At 37.7% G+C, this 16,774-nt stretch overlaps 1 protein-coding gene and 1 long non-coding RNA gene across 3 annotated transcripts; one reads left to right on the top strand and one right to left on the bottom strand.

Annotated features, from left to right (window-relative positions):
- Positions 1-171: 171 nt before the first annotated feature.
- LOC136261338 (uncharacterized) lies at positions 172-14,779 on the bottom strand. Of its 2 annotated transcripts, none has more exons than XM_066055331.1 (3): positions 14,694-14,779; positions 1,284-5,251; positions 172-1,063 (listed from the first exon to the last, which is right to left on the bottom strand). In XM_066055331.1, the coding sequence occupies exons 1-3, from the start codon at positions 14,757-14,759 to the stop codon at positions 973-975; spliced, it is 4,125 nt and encodes a 1,374-aa protein (XP_065911403.1). In that variant the 5' UTR covers positions 14,760-14,779; the 3' UTR covers positions 172-972. The 2 variants fall into 2 exon arrangements, with proteins under 2 accessions (XP_065911403.1, XP_065911404.1); XM_066055332.1 differs by lacking the exon at positions 14,694-14,779 and adding an exon at positions 13,769-13,849.
- Positions 14,720-16,050, top strand: LOC136261339 (uncharacterized). The gene is made up of 2 exons (XR_010703865.1): positions 14,720-15,425; positions 15,812-16,050. It is a non-coding gene; the product is annotated as an uncharacterized lncRNA (long non-coding RNA).
- The last annotated feature ends 724 nt before the right edge of the window (positions 16,051-16,774 follow it).

The raw sequence follows: 16,774 nt of genomic DNA, 5'->3' as shown, positions 1-16,774 counted from the left end.
TACATAATTATGTAATGTACACATTAGGACTTCAACAAACTTTAAGATCCAAATATAGTTATGTGTATAGCAGTGCACAAATAAAATGTATAAGTTAGTACTTCACTTGTAGCAATTAAACACTTCATACACTATACTATAATGATGCACCTTATATAGTTATTGCTCTGTTTACATGTCAGCCAATTTAATTTTTTTGTAAGTCAATCCAATAGATACATTTTCACACAATATCTCTGCAAAAACAGTCTAGTAGTCCAAGAAGAACTTTTCTTCTCATGATCAGATGCATGAAGGTACATACATAAAATGTACGCTACATATTATGTCTCTATCTTGTTTGCTACAGAATCATAATTCAGGTATTGCTTTCCCACTATCAATAAAGCTGTTGATTTGCCTTGCTACAGTAATCAATTGAACCATTTATGTTTGTATTGTCCACTTAATAGCATTTTGTGTTAAATTATTTAGATGCCAATGTACTTTGCCCCACCAAGATTTAAAATTTTAAACTTCTTGAATCATGGAGACTGGAATCCCTACATGCATAGCTTAATATGCTAGAAAATATGTTGACAGCTGCATGTTTTAAATCTCCCAAAATAACTGACTAACTAATCATCATGATCTATGTGGATGGCATGTTTACACTATAATGATTACAACGTTACTATCACCATAATGAATACATCATTGGCTCTTTAAGGAAACCTTTTCCCTTGAAATCGCTAAACATGCTCTTTTAAACACACACACACACACACACACACACACACACACACACACACACACAGATAGAGATTAAGTCATGCTTCTGTAATGATCATATATGTGCATGATTTAATCATGTTTATTATTTTATTTATTTATGTTAGCTGAATGTATATTAGCTTGCATGGGTACTTATTCACCTTATAGTTACAAATGCTGTGTAAAATAATGTGCTGGAATTGTATAGAGGTGAAGACATCAATCAGCAGAACTTAAAAGCTCTAGAGGCTCTCGCAAGTGATTGTAACTGGAATTGACAAGTCCAGTATGACCAGGTATTTTCTGTCTCCTGCAGAAAAAATGGCATAGTTATAATAATGAGTAATTATTAAATCAGAAAATCTTATTTAACTTTTTGAAGTATAAGTCAAAATGCCATGCAGTGCCTTTAAATATTCAAGGCTTCCTTATCCATAAACCCATTGCTACAAAAAAGCAATATAGCTAGTTTTAAAAATGTAAATTAATAACTTATATAATTATTATTTAGATAGAGATAATTAATGTACCTTGCGTGAAGTAGTGGGCGGTTTTCTGGAACTTGAAATGTTGTAGCTAAATCCTCATGTCTGGGTAATGGTAAAAATTTGCCAACCTGCAACATGCTGCATACATATAGAACAGCATGTTGTATTGCTCGCCTCTTTAGAAACAGCAGTGAAGAAAAATAAACCAAAATTGGGGAAAATATCAGTCCATATGTTATCCCAATAATTACATTATTAGTAAAAGCAGTTGATTCAGATAACACGACCATCTGCAGTGCTACAAGAAGTACTAACAACTGAAGAATAAATCCATCAAACCTATTAAGCAAATCACTCTTGTAAGGCTGCAACAGGTAGTGAAATAAAGCAACAATCAAGCAAGCCACCAATAGCAAGCACAATGGAATAAAGGGATCTGAATAATCGATGACCATGATGACAAGAATTGCTTGTCGACAGAGCAGGTAAATACTAGCAAACCAACGATACTTGTCTTTGTAAAATCCCTGTAACTGATCCAATAAAGGCTTAATCTTTGTAAAGTTAATCCTGTTGTTTATAAACGGCTCTATCAGCAAAAGCAAAGGCAATCCGGCTACTATCACTAATTCATACAATACAGCTATGATGGAATATGCTATATGACGACCAGTAAAATATTCAATGTGCGGAGACAGGTAGCAGTAGACATCATCAATGCCAGTAAACTTTATCTGTCTAAGCAACTGTAGAGAAGTTTCAGCTATTGCAGTGTAAGTTAATGTCAGAATTAAACAGATGACATGAATAATTCCTCGACTAAGAAAGGCTGCAAACCTCCGAGACTTTCTTGCAATGAAGGCAAGTAATAACAGAATCAGTAAAACTGCAGTTGGGTGTATATAAAATAATACATACTGATCTATTCCACTCATTCCCTCAACAAAGCACAAATTCCCAAGAAATCCTGGATTCAGTCTAATAAAACTTGACAAAACCTTGTTAATGATATCTAGTTCATCAGAATAGTTCCATATTTGTCCCAGCAACACAGCAATCATACTGTAATAATATATTATTCCATACAAGTAACCCACATTGATTTGGAAGTACATCAGCCCCAAAGCAAGTGCTATCACAGCAATCCAGAAAAGCAGGGAACATACAATAACAAGTACTGTCATCCCATATGTACAATCATCAGTGCTAATGCAGTCATCAAACTCAAAGGATAGAGTGTAATCTTTTATGCACTTACTACAAGCTGGTCCTGTCCTGTGTTTGCTGCATTGGTCATTGCGAAATGGAGTAAGTAGAAATTTACCATGGCTTACATCTATTCGAGAAAAGTTGCAAAAGCCGTTAGGACAACGCGAGACTGTAGTTTGTCCAACTACTGTACCAAACCAATAAGTTTTCTTGATCGTAGTTTTATTGGCAGAACATGATATTACATTGTCAACATCATAGCACTGGCATGTTTTGGTAAATTTATTATAGGCATACCCCATGTGACAAGGTACTACATGTACAATTAAAGTAACATTGATTTGTCCACTGTACAACCTCAACGATACCGAATTATTTTGTATTACTTCATTTCCAGAAATACTAATTCCACTGAATTTATCGTTGACCAAAACAAACGAATCACCCATGAGAGTAAAGTCCACACAATTTTGAATGCACTTAACAAAAAATCTGGTTGTTTCAGCTGACTTGTTGTTATATCCTACAATACAAGCTGGAATTTTTATTTCTTGACCTAAAGTAACTCCAATAACATTACAAAATGTGTCATCATCATTGCAATTAGCTGGATTAGACAACCTCAATTTCTGTGGCTGAGTAGATAAAACTAATGGCACTGTAGCATTAGGTACAAGTGTAAAGTTATCTGGAATGTAAAAGATTGACATAGGATCTGAAACATTACTAGATCTACTCATCATTTGAAAGTTGTAAGCATCACTGTAGAATATTGCACTTCCAGATGACAAGGCAGTGTTATTAATCATATAAACACTTGAAATGGAGAGTTCTTTCTGAGCAATCACTTTACAAAACAGAGAAGTATCAATGAAAGTGCTGCAATTGTTTGTTCTATGAGTAAAGTTGCTACAGAATGTGTTGTGAGAATAAAACAGCCAATGACACTGACTATGGTCAGTATTTGAAAGAGCAAAGTCAACATAAAGTGCTCCACCGTGAAGGTTCGCAAAATTGTCCATAAAATCAAAATGAAATGAGGTATAGTTTAGTAATATGTATGAGTCACTCAAATGCATCCCTGCAGCAGTATCAGCCTGATTTTTTAGAAAAGTAGTAGCTCCATTTCCAGCGACCATGACATTGGAAGTCTCCAAAGGAGTGCCAATATTACCATAGAATGTTGCACTCAACACTAAAAATGCTGGTATAACAAAGTTCCCCATTGACACATACATAATGCTCTTTCCATGATTCTTCCTAAAAATGCAATTGTCTATGACTATCATGTAAGCCTTTTCAATATCACATGTCAAGGAACTGTGCAAAACCGTGCCAGAGCCATATCCAAAATTTCCTGTAAATAGTGAATCCTTAATGAAAGCTTTGAAACTTGATTGGTAGGTGCCGAATATGTATACACCACCGCCATTACTGAAATAACGATTTGATAAAAAGCTCAAATTTGCTATGGTTAGGGAACAATTATCTTCAGATGCATCAATAAAAATCAGCCCTCCCTTTTTAGAGTTTGCATAACCAGAATTATTTATCATTTGTAAGTTATACAATATAGCTGTTATATTGCTGAAATGGATGTGTAAATAAACCAGAGTACTTCTACCATTGTTTGAAAAGTGTGAGTCAGAAATATTGACCAAAGCCTGAGAATTGATGTTAATTTCCAACAGTGCAAAGCCATGCTTTGAATTATTAATAAAAGTACAATTCTTTATTGCCACATAAGACGATATTCCTGCTACAAAATAACTGATCATATTTCGCGATCGCCCATGGCAATTATCTTGAAATGTACACGAAGACATTTGTAGCAGTGGCAGATTAACATTTGATGAATTTACATTGAAATACAGCATAAGTGCAGACGCAGTAACAAACCATCTCACAACACTGTTGTTATGGAACACCAGCCTGTTCAACTTAACAACTGGAGAACTGTGAGTTATGATGCGAACTGCACCACCATTGTTGCCTCGATTAGATGAAAATCTACTATCACTAATAGAAATGTTTACAGAGACATTACGATTGTTTGTCATAAGTAAGAGAGCAGCCCCATTGGCTATTTCACGTGCATCACTTGGTAATTCTACATATTTTGTATCATTGACTGGCCCAAAGTATCCATTACTTTCAAATAAGCAATTAGAGATGTCTATTTCAGTTGCATTAATAGATTCATTAATAACAATGCCACCAGTTACAGCAAATGTGGATGTAGTACAAGGCTTAGCTTGAGCAGGATTACAATAAATCATTTCATAGTTTGCATTAAACATGATGCGAGTATTCGCAATCTTAACAATACCTGATACTTTACGCAGAGATAATGCACGAACTTTAGAGAATTGTAGAATGCAGTTGTTCACCGACAAATTTTCTATTCCATTGAAATCAATCCCTCCAGATATGAGTTTTTCCCCAGGATCACCACACCCATCCCACGTGATCTCTTCAATAACAACATTACTACAGTTATTACAGGATACTCCACCAGTATTGTTACACATTACAATGGTGTTACCCTGTCCTCTTATTGTAATAGCGTTAAGGTTGTGTAACTCTACTATTGTAGTTAATGGGACTGAGTTGGATGTTATGTTGACACAATCATTACTCTGTAAATGGTTCAGTACATAACCAAGTGAAGAACAAGGATAATCTCCTTCCAAACAATCCTCAGTATCATTTCCATAAGTGTTAACAGTAATTGTTGTTATGCACTCCAAGTTTCCATGAACCAGTTTAATTACAAGTAATAATGACAAAGTGAAGATCACCTGTAAGGATGAAAATACTATACATATACATACATACATACAGACATACATACATACTTACATACATACATACATACATACATACATACAGAGCCCGAAATTACAATTTAAAACTGTTCTGACAACATGTCTGAACATATGCCAAAGTGTTCAGACATCTCAACTTTTGGTCTGACATAGCCAAGTTCAATGTACAGAGTAAGTATTACTATAAATTGACAGACAAATTACAAAAATTAAAAAAAAACACAAAACCAATAAAATGCAAAACGAAATCCTCCCAGTCATCTAGTATAAATATTTAAACTCCTTATCCTCCTTGTCAATATCTTCATCACCAGCCTTTTCAGCACTATCAAGCACTATGCATATCACTGATGATCACATTCCGACGTACTTGTTTGCTAACTTCTCTTGGACAGTCGTGTAGCCAGCTAGTCTTGCTCTCTAAGCAAGCCAGCCTTAGCCACACACCCGTATTATGAACGTACAAAGGTAGAATTAATATTAACTTACCGATTTTCCCAGTTTTCAACAAATAACGCAAGGCTTTCCTTGTAGTACCGTTTAGAGTAAGTCGTTTTGGCAATGGATAAATAGCATTTTTAATGGCTCGGACACTTGTCCGCACAAAGTCATACTTGGTCAGACATTTGCTAATAATGGTCAGAAATTGTTTGATGTCCGACCGTAATTTCAGGCTTTGTACACACACACGCACGCACGCGCGCGCACACACACACACACACGATACATATAACACATCCAACACAAGTATCATCATGACACATGATAGTGTAATGTGCGACCAAGTACAGCTAGTACTGACATGTGACAGACAAGTGTGTATTTTACAGGAACCAAAAAATTGCCATTTTCATGCATCTGTAGCTCGATAGTATCTGAATGGATATGAACTAGTTTTGCTGTGGAAACTCCTCAGGCACTTAGCCATCGCTGAGATATGCATCTCATTGTTCATCTCAATTTTGTCTTCTTAATCTTTTTACGACTACACTTTTAATTCTTTCCGCACATGTTAGAAATTGCGACACTTGCATGTGCTTTAGTTGATTGACTTCATATTTGGAAGATAGTAAGTGTACAATGCAGCAAATTTACGATCCAATTAATTAACTTAAAAACAAGGAGTTACGCGTGATTTTGAAAATTGTAAAAGCAATTTGTTGTCATACCTACAGGAAGGGCTGGGCGGTATTGAAATTTTACTATCACGATATATCATGGGAAAAGTATCACGATATTAATAATTATCACGATATTTCTTTCATATTTTGGCAGGTGCTCTATACTATCAAACTACACCTGCCTACACAAGTGACATAATACAGCAGCATGGATGTTCAAAATACATGGCATGTACCATTTATTGAATTATGCATTGAGATATAGACATAAGGAAGACTTCAATTTTGCTACAATTAAGTGTAGTGAGGATGTGTCTTGTATACCCAGTGCATAACATAAATTCAGGAGTTCTATAGATTCTCATGTATGACTTAAAACTGCTGACGGTAGCAATAGAAGCTCATACTCAGTTTTGCATCACCACATTTTATATAATGCTACAGTGTGTATCACAATAACACAATCTGTTACTAACTACTTTTATATTCGCATGAATGCTACTATTATAGTGTACTGTACTTGATTGCTCTATTAGGCAAGTCACTAGGTCAAGTCATCAGGTTTAAGTCCTTGAAATTAGGTTAGGTAATCCTAAGGCTGCAGCACATGTTGCTGTCAGACCTTCAGTGCTGGTCACTGTAAAGTGCTAATAATAAATACATTAGGTTTAAGGAAGAAAATCCATCCCTCCTGGAGGAAGACTGAGTGTGGCCCCGACTAGACATTGGGTGACCTGCAGTTGGAGGGATTTTTTTCCTTACTTTGGCCCCTTTCTGTTACACCTTATCAGTCACTAAGCCAAGTCACTAGGTCAAGTCATCAGGTCTAAGTCCTTGAAATTAGGTTATAGGCAATCCTAAGGCTGCTGCACATGTTGCTGTCAGACCTTCAGTGCTGGTCACTGTAAAGTGCTAATAATAATAATTAGAGTATCTCAATCTATACTGTATGAAGAAAAAGTTGGCGATAAAAAAACTTAGGCGAATTTGCCAAATCAGCACCAATTCGCCAAAACCAAAGTTCAGGTTTATCATTTGAAGAAAGATGTTAGAATGTGCGAGACAGAGAATCTTGCAGTACTTCAAACGTATCAACGCCAGCATTGATACTGTGCCACCCTCAAGTAGTGCTGCCTTACCCAGTCGAGAAGGGCCTTTAAGCTCATCCATTCCACCTGGAGCGATTGCTAGTACCAACAAGAAAGTAGCTGAAGGAACAGCTAAAAAGCTGCATAGAGGGTCTCACCATGTGCTTACAGATGAACAAAGGCTCATGGTAGTTCAACTGCAATCAGGTATTTTGCAGAGAAATACCCACAACTTCTGCCCCTGAAAGAAACAACTGTTCGTCGACTAAAGGATAAATATCAGGAAGAGATACATGTCGAGTGTGATATCCCAAGTGCAGAAGACTTTAAGAAGTTCACGACAAAGAAAAACGGGCGTCCTCTGAAAATAGGCATGGACTTTAATAAGTAAGTGAGAGAATACATTGCATACCTTAGGTCCACTAGTACCAGTATCAATACATCAGTGGTTATAGCTTCTGCTGAAGGCATTTTGATGCATGAAAATGTAGATTTGCTGTCAAGGGTGTATCTCAATAAAGGCTGAGCACAATATTTACTACAAAGAATGGGTTATGTTAAGCGCAAAGCAACAACCAAGGCAAAAGTCACTGTCGAGAACTTTGCTTACCTGAAGACAGATTATTTGATAGAGATCAAGCAGCAATAGCTATGGATGAAATTCCAGCAGAGTTGATTATCAACCTTGATCAGACTGATTTAAGTGTAGTTCCAGCCTCTGACTGGACTATGACGGTCAAAGGAGCTAAGAGGGTAGAGGCAGTGGGAATAAATGGTAAGAGACAGCTTACTGCTGTTTTAGCTGGATCGCTTGCTGGAGATTTCTTGCCACCTCAAATTATATATCAGGGTAAAGCTCCACGCTGTCTTCCCATGTATAATTTCCCTGAGAAATGGCATGTAATATATTCCATAAACCACTGGTCCAATGTGGACACAATGAAAGAATGTTTCAATACATCAGTGAAAAGCGGCACAGCCTTGGCCTGGCAACTGCCTTGGTAATTTTAAGGCTCAGTGTACTCTAGATGTACTCACCCAATTAGACCAGAGTAATGTTAATTTTGCCTAATTATATGGACCGTTTGCAACCCCTTGATGTTAGCATGAATAAAGCAATATAAATCGACTTCATACAGAATTTCAAGCTTGGTATGCACATCAAGTATTCCAACAACGTCAAGATGGACAACAGAAGATGATTGACCTTAAGATGTGTGCATGCTGTCAAGCCACTCAGTGCTGCTTGGATAGAAGCAGCTTGTAACTATGTCAAAAACAAACCAGAGATTATTATCAATTGTTTTAAGAGACTAGAATTGCCTGCATAGAGCTATAGAGGTTGTTTTGACATTATTTGCTTAAAGATTGTGGTATAAATGAATACAATTAAAGATTGATTACATGTAAGAAAGTTTGTGATTGCCTCAGTTAATGATCAATACTAGTAATACAGAAATTTAAGTTACTTGCAAGGGAAGGGCATCATTACTTCCTTGGTGAAACAATCCACTAAACGGCTTCTCATTTTCTCCTGGTGAAATTATAGGATTTAAATTAAAAACTAAAGCCACTGCAAAGGCAAGAGAAAATAAACCACAGTCTTTTTTGCCAACTTGCTTGTGACACCTACACATAATGATGGTGAGCTTTTCTGACCCGGACTGATAGATTATTGATGATTGCAATAGACGGTTTATCACAGTGGGCAAATGTGGAATCGAACACCCTTACTTCCCCAGCCTTGCAGTTTAGAGTAGTAACTGTTATCCAGTGAAATCTTGACAGGTAATAAACAACTCGGACACTGTTTTCGATTTCTTGCATTTTTCCTTGATATAAAGTGTACGCAGTCCATTAACCTTGGGGTGCTTTGCTTTTAGCAATCGTTGGGCATATTTCATTTTGGCATCAGTGAGTTCTTCTCCCATTATGATTTTTTCAGCATCATGATGCTTTCACTTTCTGATAGGTGGTGGTGAATCAGTACTGCAGTTTTCTGAATGGACTGTGAGATCAACAGTCACCTCAATCACATCATCATTATTCTCCACTCTTGCATCATTGCTAGCAGTCAGGCTAGCATCAATGTCAACTTTTCTTACAGTAGTGGAGTCACCAGAGGCAAGATCACAGGTCTGCGGACTATCTTGATTGACTACACTTACAGTGACCTCTCCTTCAATGTTCAATGCTGGCCCCAACTGGCTTTTGGCCTTGGCAGTGTCCTTTTGATTACTAGTAATGAACTTCAAACCCACCTTGTGGCAAATCCAACGAATATTGGTGAGGTCCATTAGCATGGCAAAGAATAGTACTACCTCGCCTCATAAATATAAAACATATTGCTGAAATATTCCTTGGAATGTGACCAACTATTTTCATCTCTCCATCAGTGGTTTTCTTGATGGACACTGCGTGAGTATCGTGTGCATTACCAGGTTCTCGCTTGCAGATCAAATGATTTTCCACACTAGGGCTCTCCCAAATGCGCATATATTCGTGATAGCCATGTATCATGGAGTCCACGGAGAATGAAATCGTCGGCATCTTCTAGCATGCTGCGGCAAAGCAAGATGATGAGGCTCTGTTAGCTAATTACATTGCTGTTCAGCCTCGTTGTCTAGCCAGCCGGGATTCATATGCGCCTCCAAAACTAACTCAGGTGCTATGAATTTGCATAAGTTTTTTTTTCGCCAAAATTCTGATTGTTAAGTTCGCCAAAGTTTTTAGTCGCCAATTTTTCCTTCCGTACGGTAATTTCTTTAATACTCCCTCTGCATCCTTTCTGGATCTACAATCTTCATATTCCCTGGATCAGAATCCTCCTGGAGCTACTACAACAGCAGCAGTGTGACATCCAGTCATGTCTACAGTAGTTAATACGGATCAACACCATGGTATTCTTGATATCGCAATGATATCGTTTCAAAGAAATTTTGACAATACTGCTATTATTTCATCAGAATACCGCAGTTTTATGATATAACTGAGATACCGCCCACCCCTACCTACAGGGTAATCCACTTGGTGGAAAACTTAAAATCAGTCTGTACATGAAGTAACTATTGTAGTGTAAACCTTTTGTGGTTTGAAAGCACTGAGGGTATTAGTTAAGGGGATATAAAGCAAAAACCAAACATGTGAAACATGCACAATCAATACTCTAATAGAACAGTCAATGGGAAGTAAAAAATGTGTCAACAAACGTCAGAAAAGGTTTTCTCCAGGATTCGAACCAGGGATCTCCACACTTATATGAACAAACCTTTTACCACCCTACTACTGCTGTCAGTTGCTCACCTCACTTAATTTCTAAAATGAAAGTTTTACACTAGAATAAGAAAATTTTAAAATCTTGTAGATATGTTGGTGGAAATTCTAGAACATTCTATGTACATTGTATGGACCTTATCCGCAATGACGTCAAAGCATTAAATGGCGGCCAATAGTGTGGACACTTTGTACAGGGGGTATTGGGAGAGATGGCGATTCGCTATGTTAACGTTCACATACTGCAGCAAGGGGCAAGGTGAGACATACATACTTAATTTCAAAACAATTGCGCATGGTTTTGCGTCGATACCAAAACTTAAGTCTGGTTTCGTCTGGGGGACTACTTTGCATTGCCATATCACGCTAACTAGCCTCTTACCTTATTACATGTCGTGAAATCTGCAAACAAAGTTCATTTTAGTGATTACATACGAAGTGCCCACACTATACACGGCCATTTTGTCAATTATGATGTCATTGCGGATAAGGCCCATTAGAATAGAAGTGCTCAGAAACATGTGTGCTCTATTAGAGTATTACAAAAATATTAATTAAAACATCGTATTTCCTCGTATGGGTTTTTACTTCCTTCCCAGCATTTTTGATCTGGCCTATAAACAAATAGGGTCTTTATTTGAGACCGGGTGTTTATTTTGGATTAGTCTGACCAACGCCCGACACTTAATGAAATTCAGGTGGTGCCGGGTAGAATGGGATTACTGTAATAGTAAGCATAGAAAACAGCAATACAATGTGTTAACTATATAAACAAGGCTTAAAATGATTGGAAAATAGTTGTATCATACACATTTGCATGCATGCATTTATAGAACACACATTAGAGTACACATCGTTTTCTGAGCACTTCAATACAATGCATATAGAATGGTCTGGAATTTCCACTGATAGATCTACGAGTTATCATTCTAGTGTACATGTACTAAACCAGAACTTATATTTGTAAGGTAGAAAATAACTGAGGTGAGCAACTAACAGCAGTGGCAGATGTGGTAAAGAGCTTAGATATAAAAGTATGGAGATCCTTGGTTCAAAACCTGGAGAAATATTTTCTGACATTTTTTCTTATTTCTCAGTGGCTGTCCTATTACAGTATTTTGTTTATTCCATCAAGCAGATTACCCTATAGACGTGACAATAAATCGCACCTTTACAGCCCAATTTTTGTACAGATTGAACTAAGAACTGTTACAACAGAATTGTATCCCAATTTTCATACAGATTGAACCAGGAACAATGGAATTATACAATTCATTGTTCTTAGTTTGATCTGTACAAAAATTGGACTTTAAATTGGGCTGTAAATTTGAAGTCAATAAAATAAAGCACACATGAGTTATGGCAATTTTCAAGTGTGTGAAAAGAAAATTTAAGTAGATTAAGAAGAAAAATACGAAGAAAATAAGATGAATTTTGAAGGTGCATATCTCAATGATGGTTGAGCAGATTCAACTTATATTTGGAATAGAAGGTTCCCTACCCTGAGGGAGGTTCCGCAGCAAAACTGGCTAATTTCCATTCAGGCACTATTGAGCTACGAATGCATGAAATTTCTTGGTTCCAGTAAAATACACACTTGTCTGTCGCGTGTCCACACTAGCTGTACTTGGCCGCACAACATACTATCGTGTGTCCTGATCTTTAAGTTTTGTATATATATATATATTTGTATAGTAATAGTGCGGGGGCTTCAAAGACTTAATATTCAAAATAAATATTGTCTGTAGTTTCTACACATGAAACCATGAGGTAATAAAGGTACACATACCATAAAGATGCAAATGTACTGTTTCGAATTTATAAACACTATCATTGGGAACATTATCTTGCCCAATACCTCCCTGGACAAAGTCTCCACTCTAGCACAGCCATTTTGCTTTGTGACATCAGAAAACGTCATTGCATAATTATATTGTCCATTGTGTAATTGTTAGCTACGTCATGTAATCTTTAAGTCTCCAGTTCCAGTGTGTTAGGTTAGGCTAATCCAAAGGCTGCAGCACATGTTGCTGTCAGACCTTCAGTGCAGGCCACTGTAAAGCTTTAATAATTAATAATAATAAGTAATGGAGTCCACAGAAATGGGTTTGTTGTATTTTGCACGATATAGCTTGCATGGGGACAGTTAGACCTTGTGAAGCTAGCTCTGCCCCTGCATTATGGCATTTAGGTTTTTGCCCATGCATTATAAAAACATTGCATAGCATGAATACCACCACATAGCCGGAAATTTTCGAGGGACAAAACTTTCACGAATTTCGCAAGTAATGATAGCTTCATGAAAATATGATTGTGATAATGTTATACTATTAGGTCTACCATTATAAATCATTCTCTAGACTTTCGTGGATTAAAGAACGCGAAAATCGTATTTTACAGTTTTGCGAAAGTTTCATCCCTCGAAAATTTCCCACTATACAGTATGTCTTGGCCCATGTCACTTTGTCCGCCTACACACAAAAGAAAGTAGTCGAAAGTAGTGGTCTGGCCGGGCTCGGGTCTGGCTACCGAGTATCCTGTCATGATAAATTCGCGATAAGTGCCATCCTGAATAACTTACCTAATCACATCAAAGAAATTACCTCTATTGAACAATTTAAGAATCAAATTAATCAATTGTAATTGCATAAATCCCTCCCCCCCCCCCCCCCCCCCCGTGTAAAGTCTTCGCTTACGAAGTTGACACAGTAATAATAATAAATAAATAAATCCTACCGGCATGGTGATCTGTGGATGAAATGACCGCAACCACTAACTACTTTTTCAAGCATTTTATATGTAAACACAAGAATTGACTAATGTATACCATTTCATTTGTTTAACGTACGCTTCATTTTTGATAACAGACTAAGGCGTAAACCCTGGGACGAAACAGAGAAACACGCCATGAACCGTTACACATTACCACGTCAAGGTGTCGGCACATTAGTTACTGACATAATCAATAATGCATTCAGGTGACATTATCAGGAACGCGCTTTCCATACCTGTCTCATACTCTCGCTCATATATACGAGATCTTTCTTTCGATTGAGTTCCAGTACAGTAGTTCCTTGCCAGTACAATGGTGTAATTCATGTAATTACCATGAAATTTACAACCAATAGAATTACTTTCAACATATACACAATTCGACTAATTGGGGTCGGAGTGAATGAATTGCTGGAGACGAAGGCTTGCAAAACGACTGTTGTACCGTGGTCAAAACCTTCGTCTAACAGTACCTCCTAAGGTTATTTGTGTCTCACCTACCGTCAGTTGTTTTCTGTATTGCTATTCCGACGTAGGCAAGAAACAAAGTCACGTGACAGTACTCGGCTTTCCCGTGTGCAATGCCGCCGAAACGTGACAGACCTACTGGTGGCACTCCTCCAACAAAGAAAACCAAAGACAAGGACAGTGCAGCAAGTGAGTCAAATACTATATGTATCTCGTGTGATGACCATCAAGCTCAACCTACTACCATTAATGTATATTTATGACCAGTGTGACATTCTGTTTTTCATAAATCAATTCAAAATTCATCTGATCATTTCAACATCCAGACCTTCATCAAATTCTATCATCATTCTACTAGGTCTTCTTCCAGTAACAAACTTGAACATGTTTTTACGTCATCTAATCAACAAAGAAACTTCTACTTCAACAGACTTCCTCGAACCTTCAACAGCTTACCAGTAATTGACCTAACTCAACCCTTTGTTACCATTAAATTTCAACTAACTAAAATCCTATGGCAGCATTTTATAAGAAACTTCGATCCAGACAACCAGCATAGTTTCCATTTTACATGTCCTTGTAGCATCTGCTCCAAACATCCCAAGCCACCTAACTTTGATACATTTAGCAGCTAATTGTAATTATATAAGTAATGATAAGTACTTAATTTAAGTTATGGGATCTGGTACTTACCAGATTACCTTTAGTGCAATCAGTGGCGTAGCCAAACCCGGGCAAGCCAGGGCATTGCCCGGGCATCAGACTTCTTTGTCCCACCATCAGCTTCTAGAGTAATTATAAAGACGTGGGCTGGATAGCTCGAGATTTTGCTAAAGTTACTTAACTAGTCACTGTACAAGAATAAGTATAGCACAACTTATACAACACTCACCGTGCCATTTTCGCCGATGGTTTCCTTCTTTTTGGCTAAACAGAGATGGGGTTATCCAAGGGATTTTCCCTACGAGTAACTTGATTGTGCACAAATAGAGGAGGCAATAAATAGAAGCAAGATCACGTGATTACTAAAAACCGCGCAGCATTGTGGCAAGGGGTGAAGGACAAAGAATTGGTTTCACTATAGTGGGCTGGACGGTTTACATTTGGATTAAGTGATCACGGTAGCTATCGGTGTGGTCAAAACTCGGGAGGCAAAGCAGTCTAGATGTATTTGTGAAATTAGCACCCATCTATCCGTGTGGATACTGCTCAGTTCAAACGGTATGGAGTACTTGTTCAGTCAGCAATTCTTTTCTTTTTGTTTCTACTTCTCTAGGCTAACAACTGTAGTGGCAGAGCATAGTCATCACGTGATAGAGCGCCTCGTGCTTTAATTGAAGAATCTTTGTAGTCTGGTATTAAGACACATGTAGCTAGATGTATGTAATATGTTAGAAGGCCAGTAGCTAGCTAGGCGTCTATTAGGTTCATAGGCGGCGGAAAGGGGGGGGCTAGGGGGCTAAAGCCCCCCCTTTGTCTGCTGAGGGGGGGCTTAGCCCCCCCTCAGAATGATATCACACCGAAATTATCTTTCTTGGAGTGGGGCTGAAAACCGTGATAGAGATCGAGATACTCTAATAGAGCAGTCACTCTAATAAAGTAGTCAGTGTGTAGCGAGCTATGAAAGGATTTTTATGTAGTTTATCAGCTAGAAATGGTAGCTGGTGAGGTGGAAAGCTCTTGTCAGTTGGTTGCGACCTTTTTTTTTTTTTTTTTTTTTTTTTTTTGGTCTCACCTTACCAAACTATAGAAATAAGTCTGGGTCAGCCCAGCCCCCCCTCATATCAACTACTTCCTCCGCCGCTGATTAGGTTGATATTAGTTATCTTGCATACAGTAGTGTAGGATGATACATAATGCATTTTTAAAATGTTATATTGATGTCCATATGAAGATGGGCATGTGTACGTGTGAATTGGCTTGCCCACCCATTGCCCAGGCATGGCGAAAAGTCTGGCTACGCCACTGAGTGCAATTGTATACAAACTCACTTTTATTGTTGTACAACCATGTACACCTGTAACATTGCACTATAAAGCTAATAATTGAATTGAAGACAATGGCCGGCCTGCTATGCGAATTCTGTTAGCTACCAGTGGGAGCACAACCAATGTGCTGGTATATCCGATGAGGCGTATAGTATACTCAGTGACTCGTCACCTAATATTATGTTTTTTTGCACTACTTGTCATCCAAAAGTCACTGGGGCTCTAAAGTTTTTCAACTAAGTGCAAGATAAGCAAAACGTCCTTGAAGACAAAATTACCAAGCTGGAAGATGAAATCCTTCAACAAAATTCATTATCAAAAAGAGTAAAAGATCTTGAAGCCAAGCTTACCACCAACACTGATCAGATTCCTCAATCTAAGCAAAATACTTATGCCAGTAAAGTTACTGAGTCCAACGCACCCCCTTTATTGCCAACTGAAGCACCTAAACAAATTTCAGTAACATCAGACAGAAAATTCAACATTGTTGTTTTTGGTGTAGAAGAGCCCCCATCAGAAATGTCTAGAATTGATCGCCAAAAACACAACCTGGGTAAAATCTTAAATACAATATCAAGCATAGACTCATCATTTACAGCTGCCTCATTCAAAGATTTCCACCGGCTTGGGAAGTTCAGACAGAATGCTTCAAAACCCCAACCAGTACTGGTTAAATTCCTTAGAATGTTTGATGCCACCCTAGTACTCTCAAGTAGAGCCTCCATCAAGAGTTCTCAAATATCAATCAAACCGGACCTCACCAACCAAAGATGAGTGTGAAATCAA

Source organism: Dysidea avara, chromosome 7 (assembly GCF_963678975.1).
Source record: "Dysidea avara chromosome 7, odDysAvar1.4, whole genome shotgun sequence".
Classification (NCBI taxonomy): domain Eukaryota; kingdom Metazoa; phylum Porifera; class Demospongiae; order Dictyoceratida; family Dysideidae; genus Dysidea; species Dysidea avara.
The sequence above is the reverse complement of the archived record's forward strand: the minus strand, read 5'-3'. Positions and strand labels throughout refer to the sequence as shown.

What these genes read in the sequence shown, in the direction of transcription:
- LOC136261338 (XM_066055331.1), bottom strand. Translation starts at nt 14,759, where the DNA reads ATGCCCGGGCAATGCCCTGGCTTGCCCGGGTTTGGCTACGCCACTGAT. An exon ending in ATTGCACTAAAGGTAATCTG is followed by an intron (nt 5,252 to 14,693) that starts GTAAGTACCAGA and finishes TCATCCTTACAG; the next exon opens with GTGATCTTCACTTTGTCATT. An exon ending in CGCCCACTACTTCACGCAAG is followed by an intron (nt 1,064 to 1,283) that starts GTACATTAATTA and finishes TTTTTTCTGCAG; the next exon opens with GAGACAGAAAATACCTGGTC.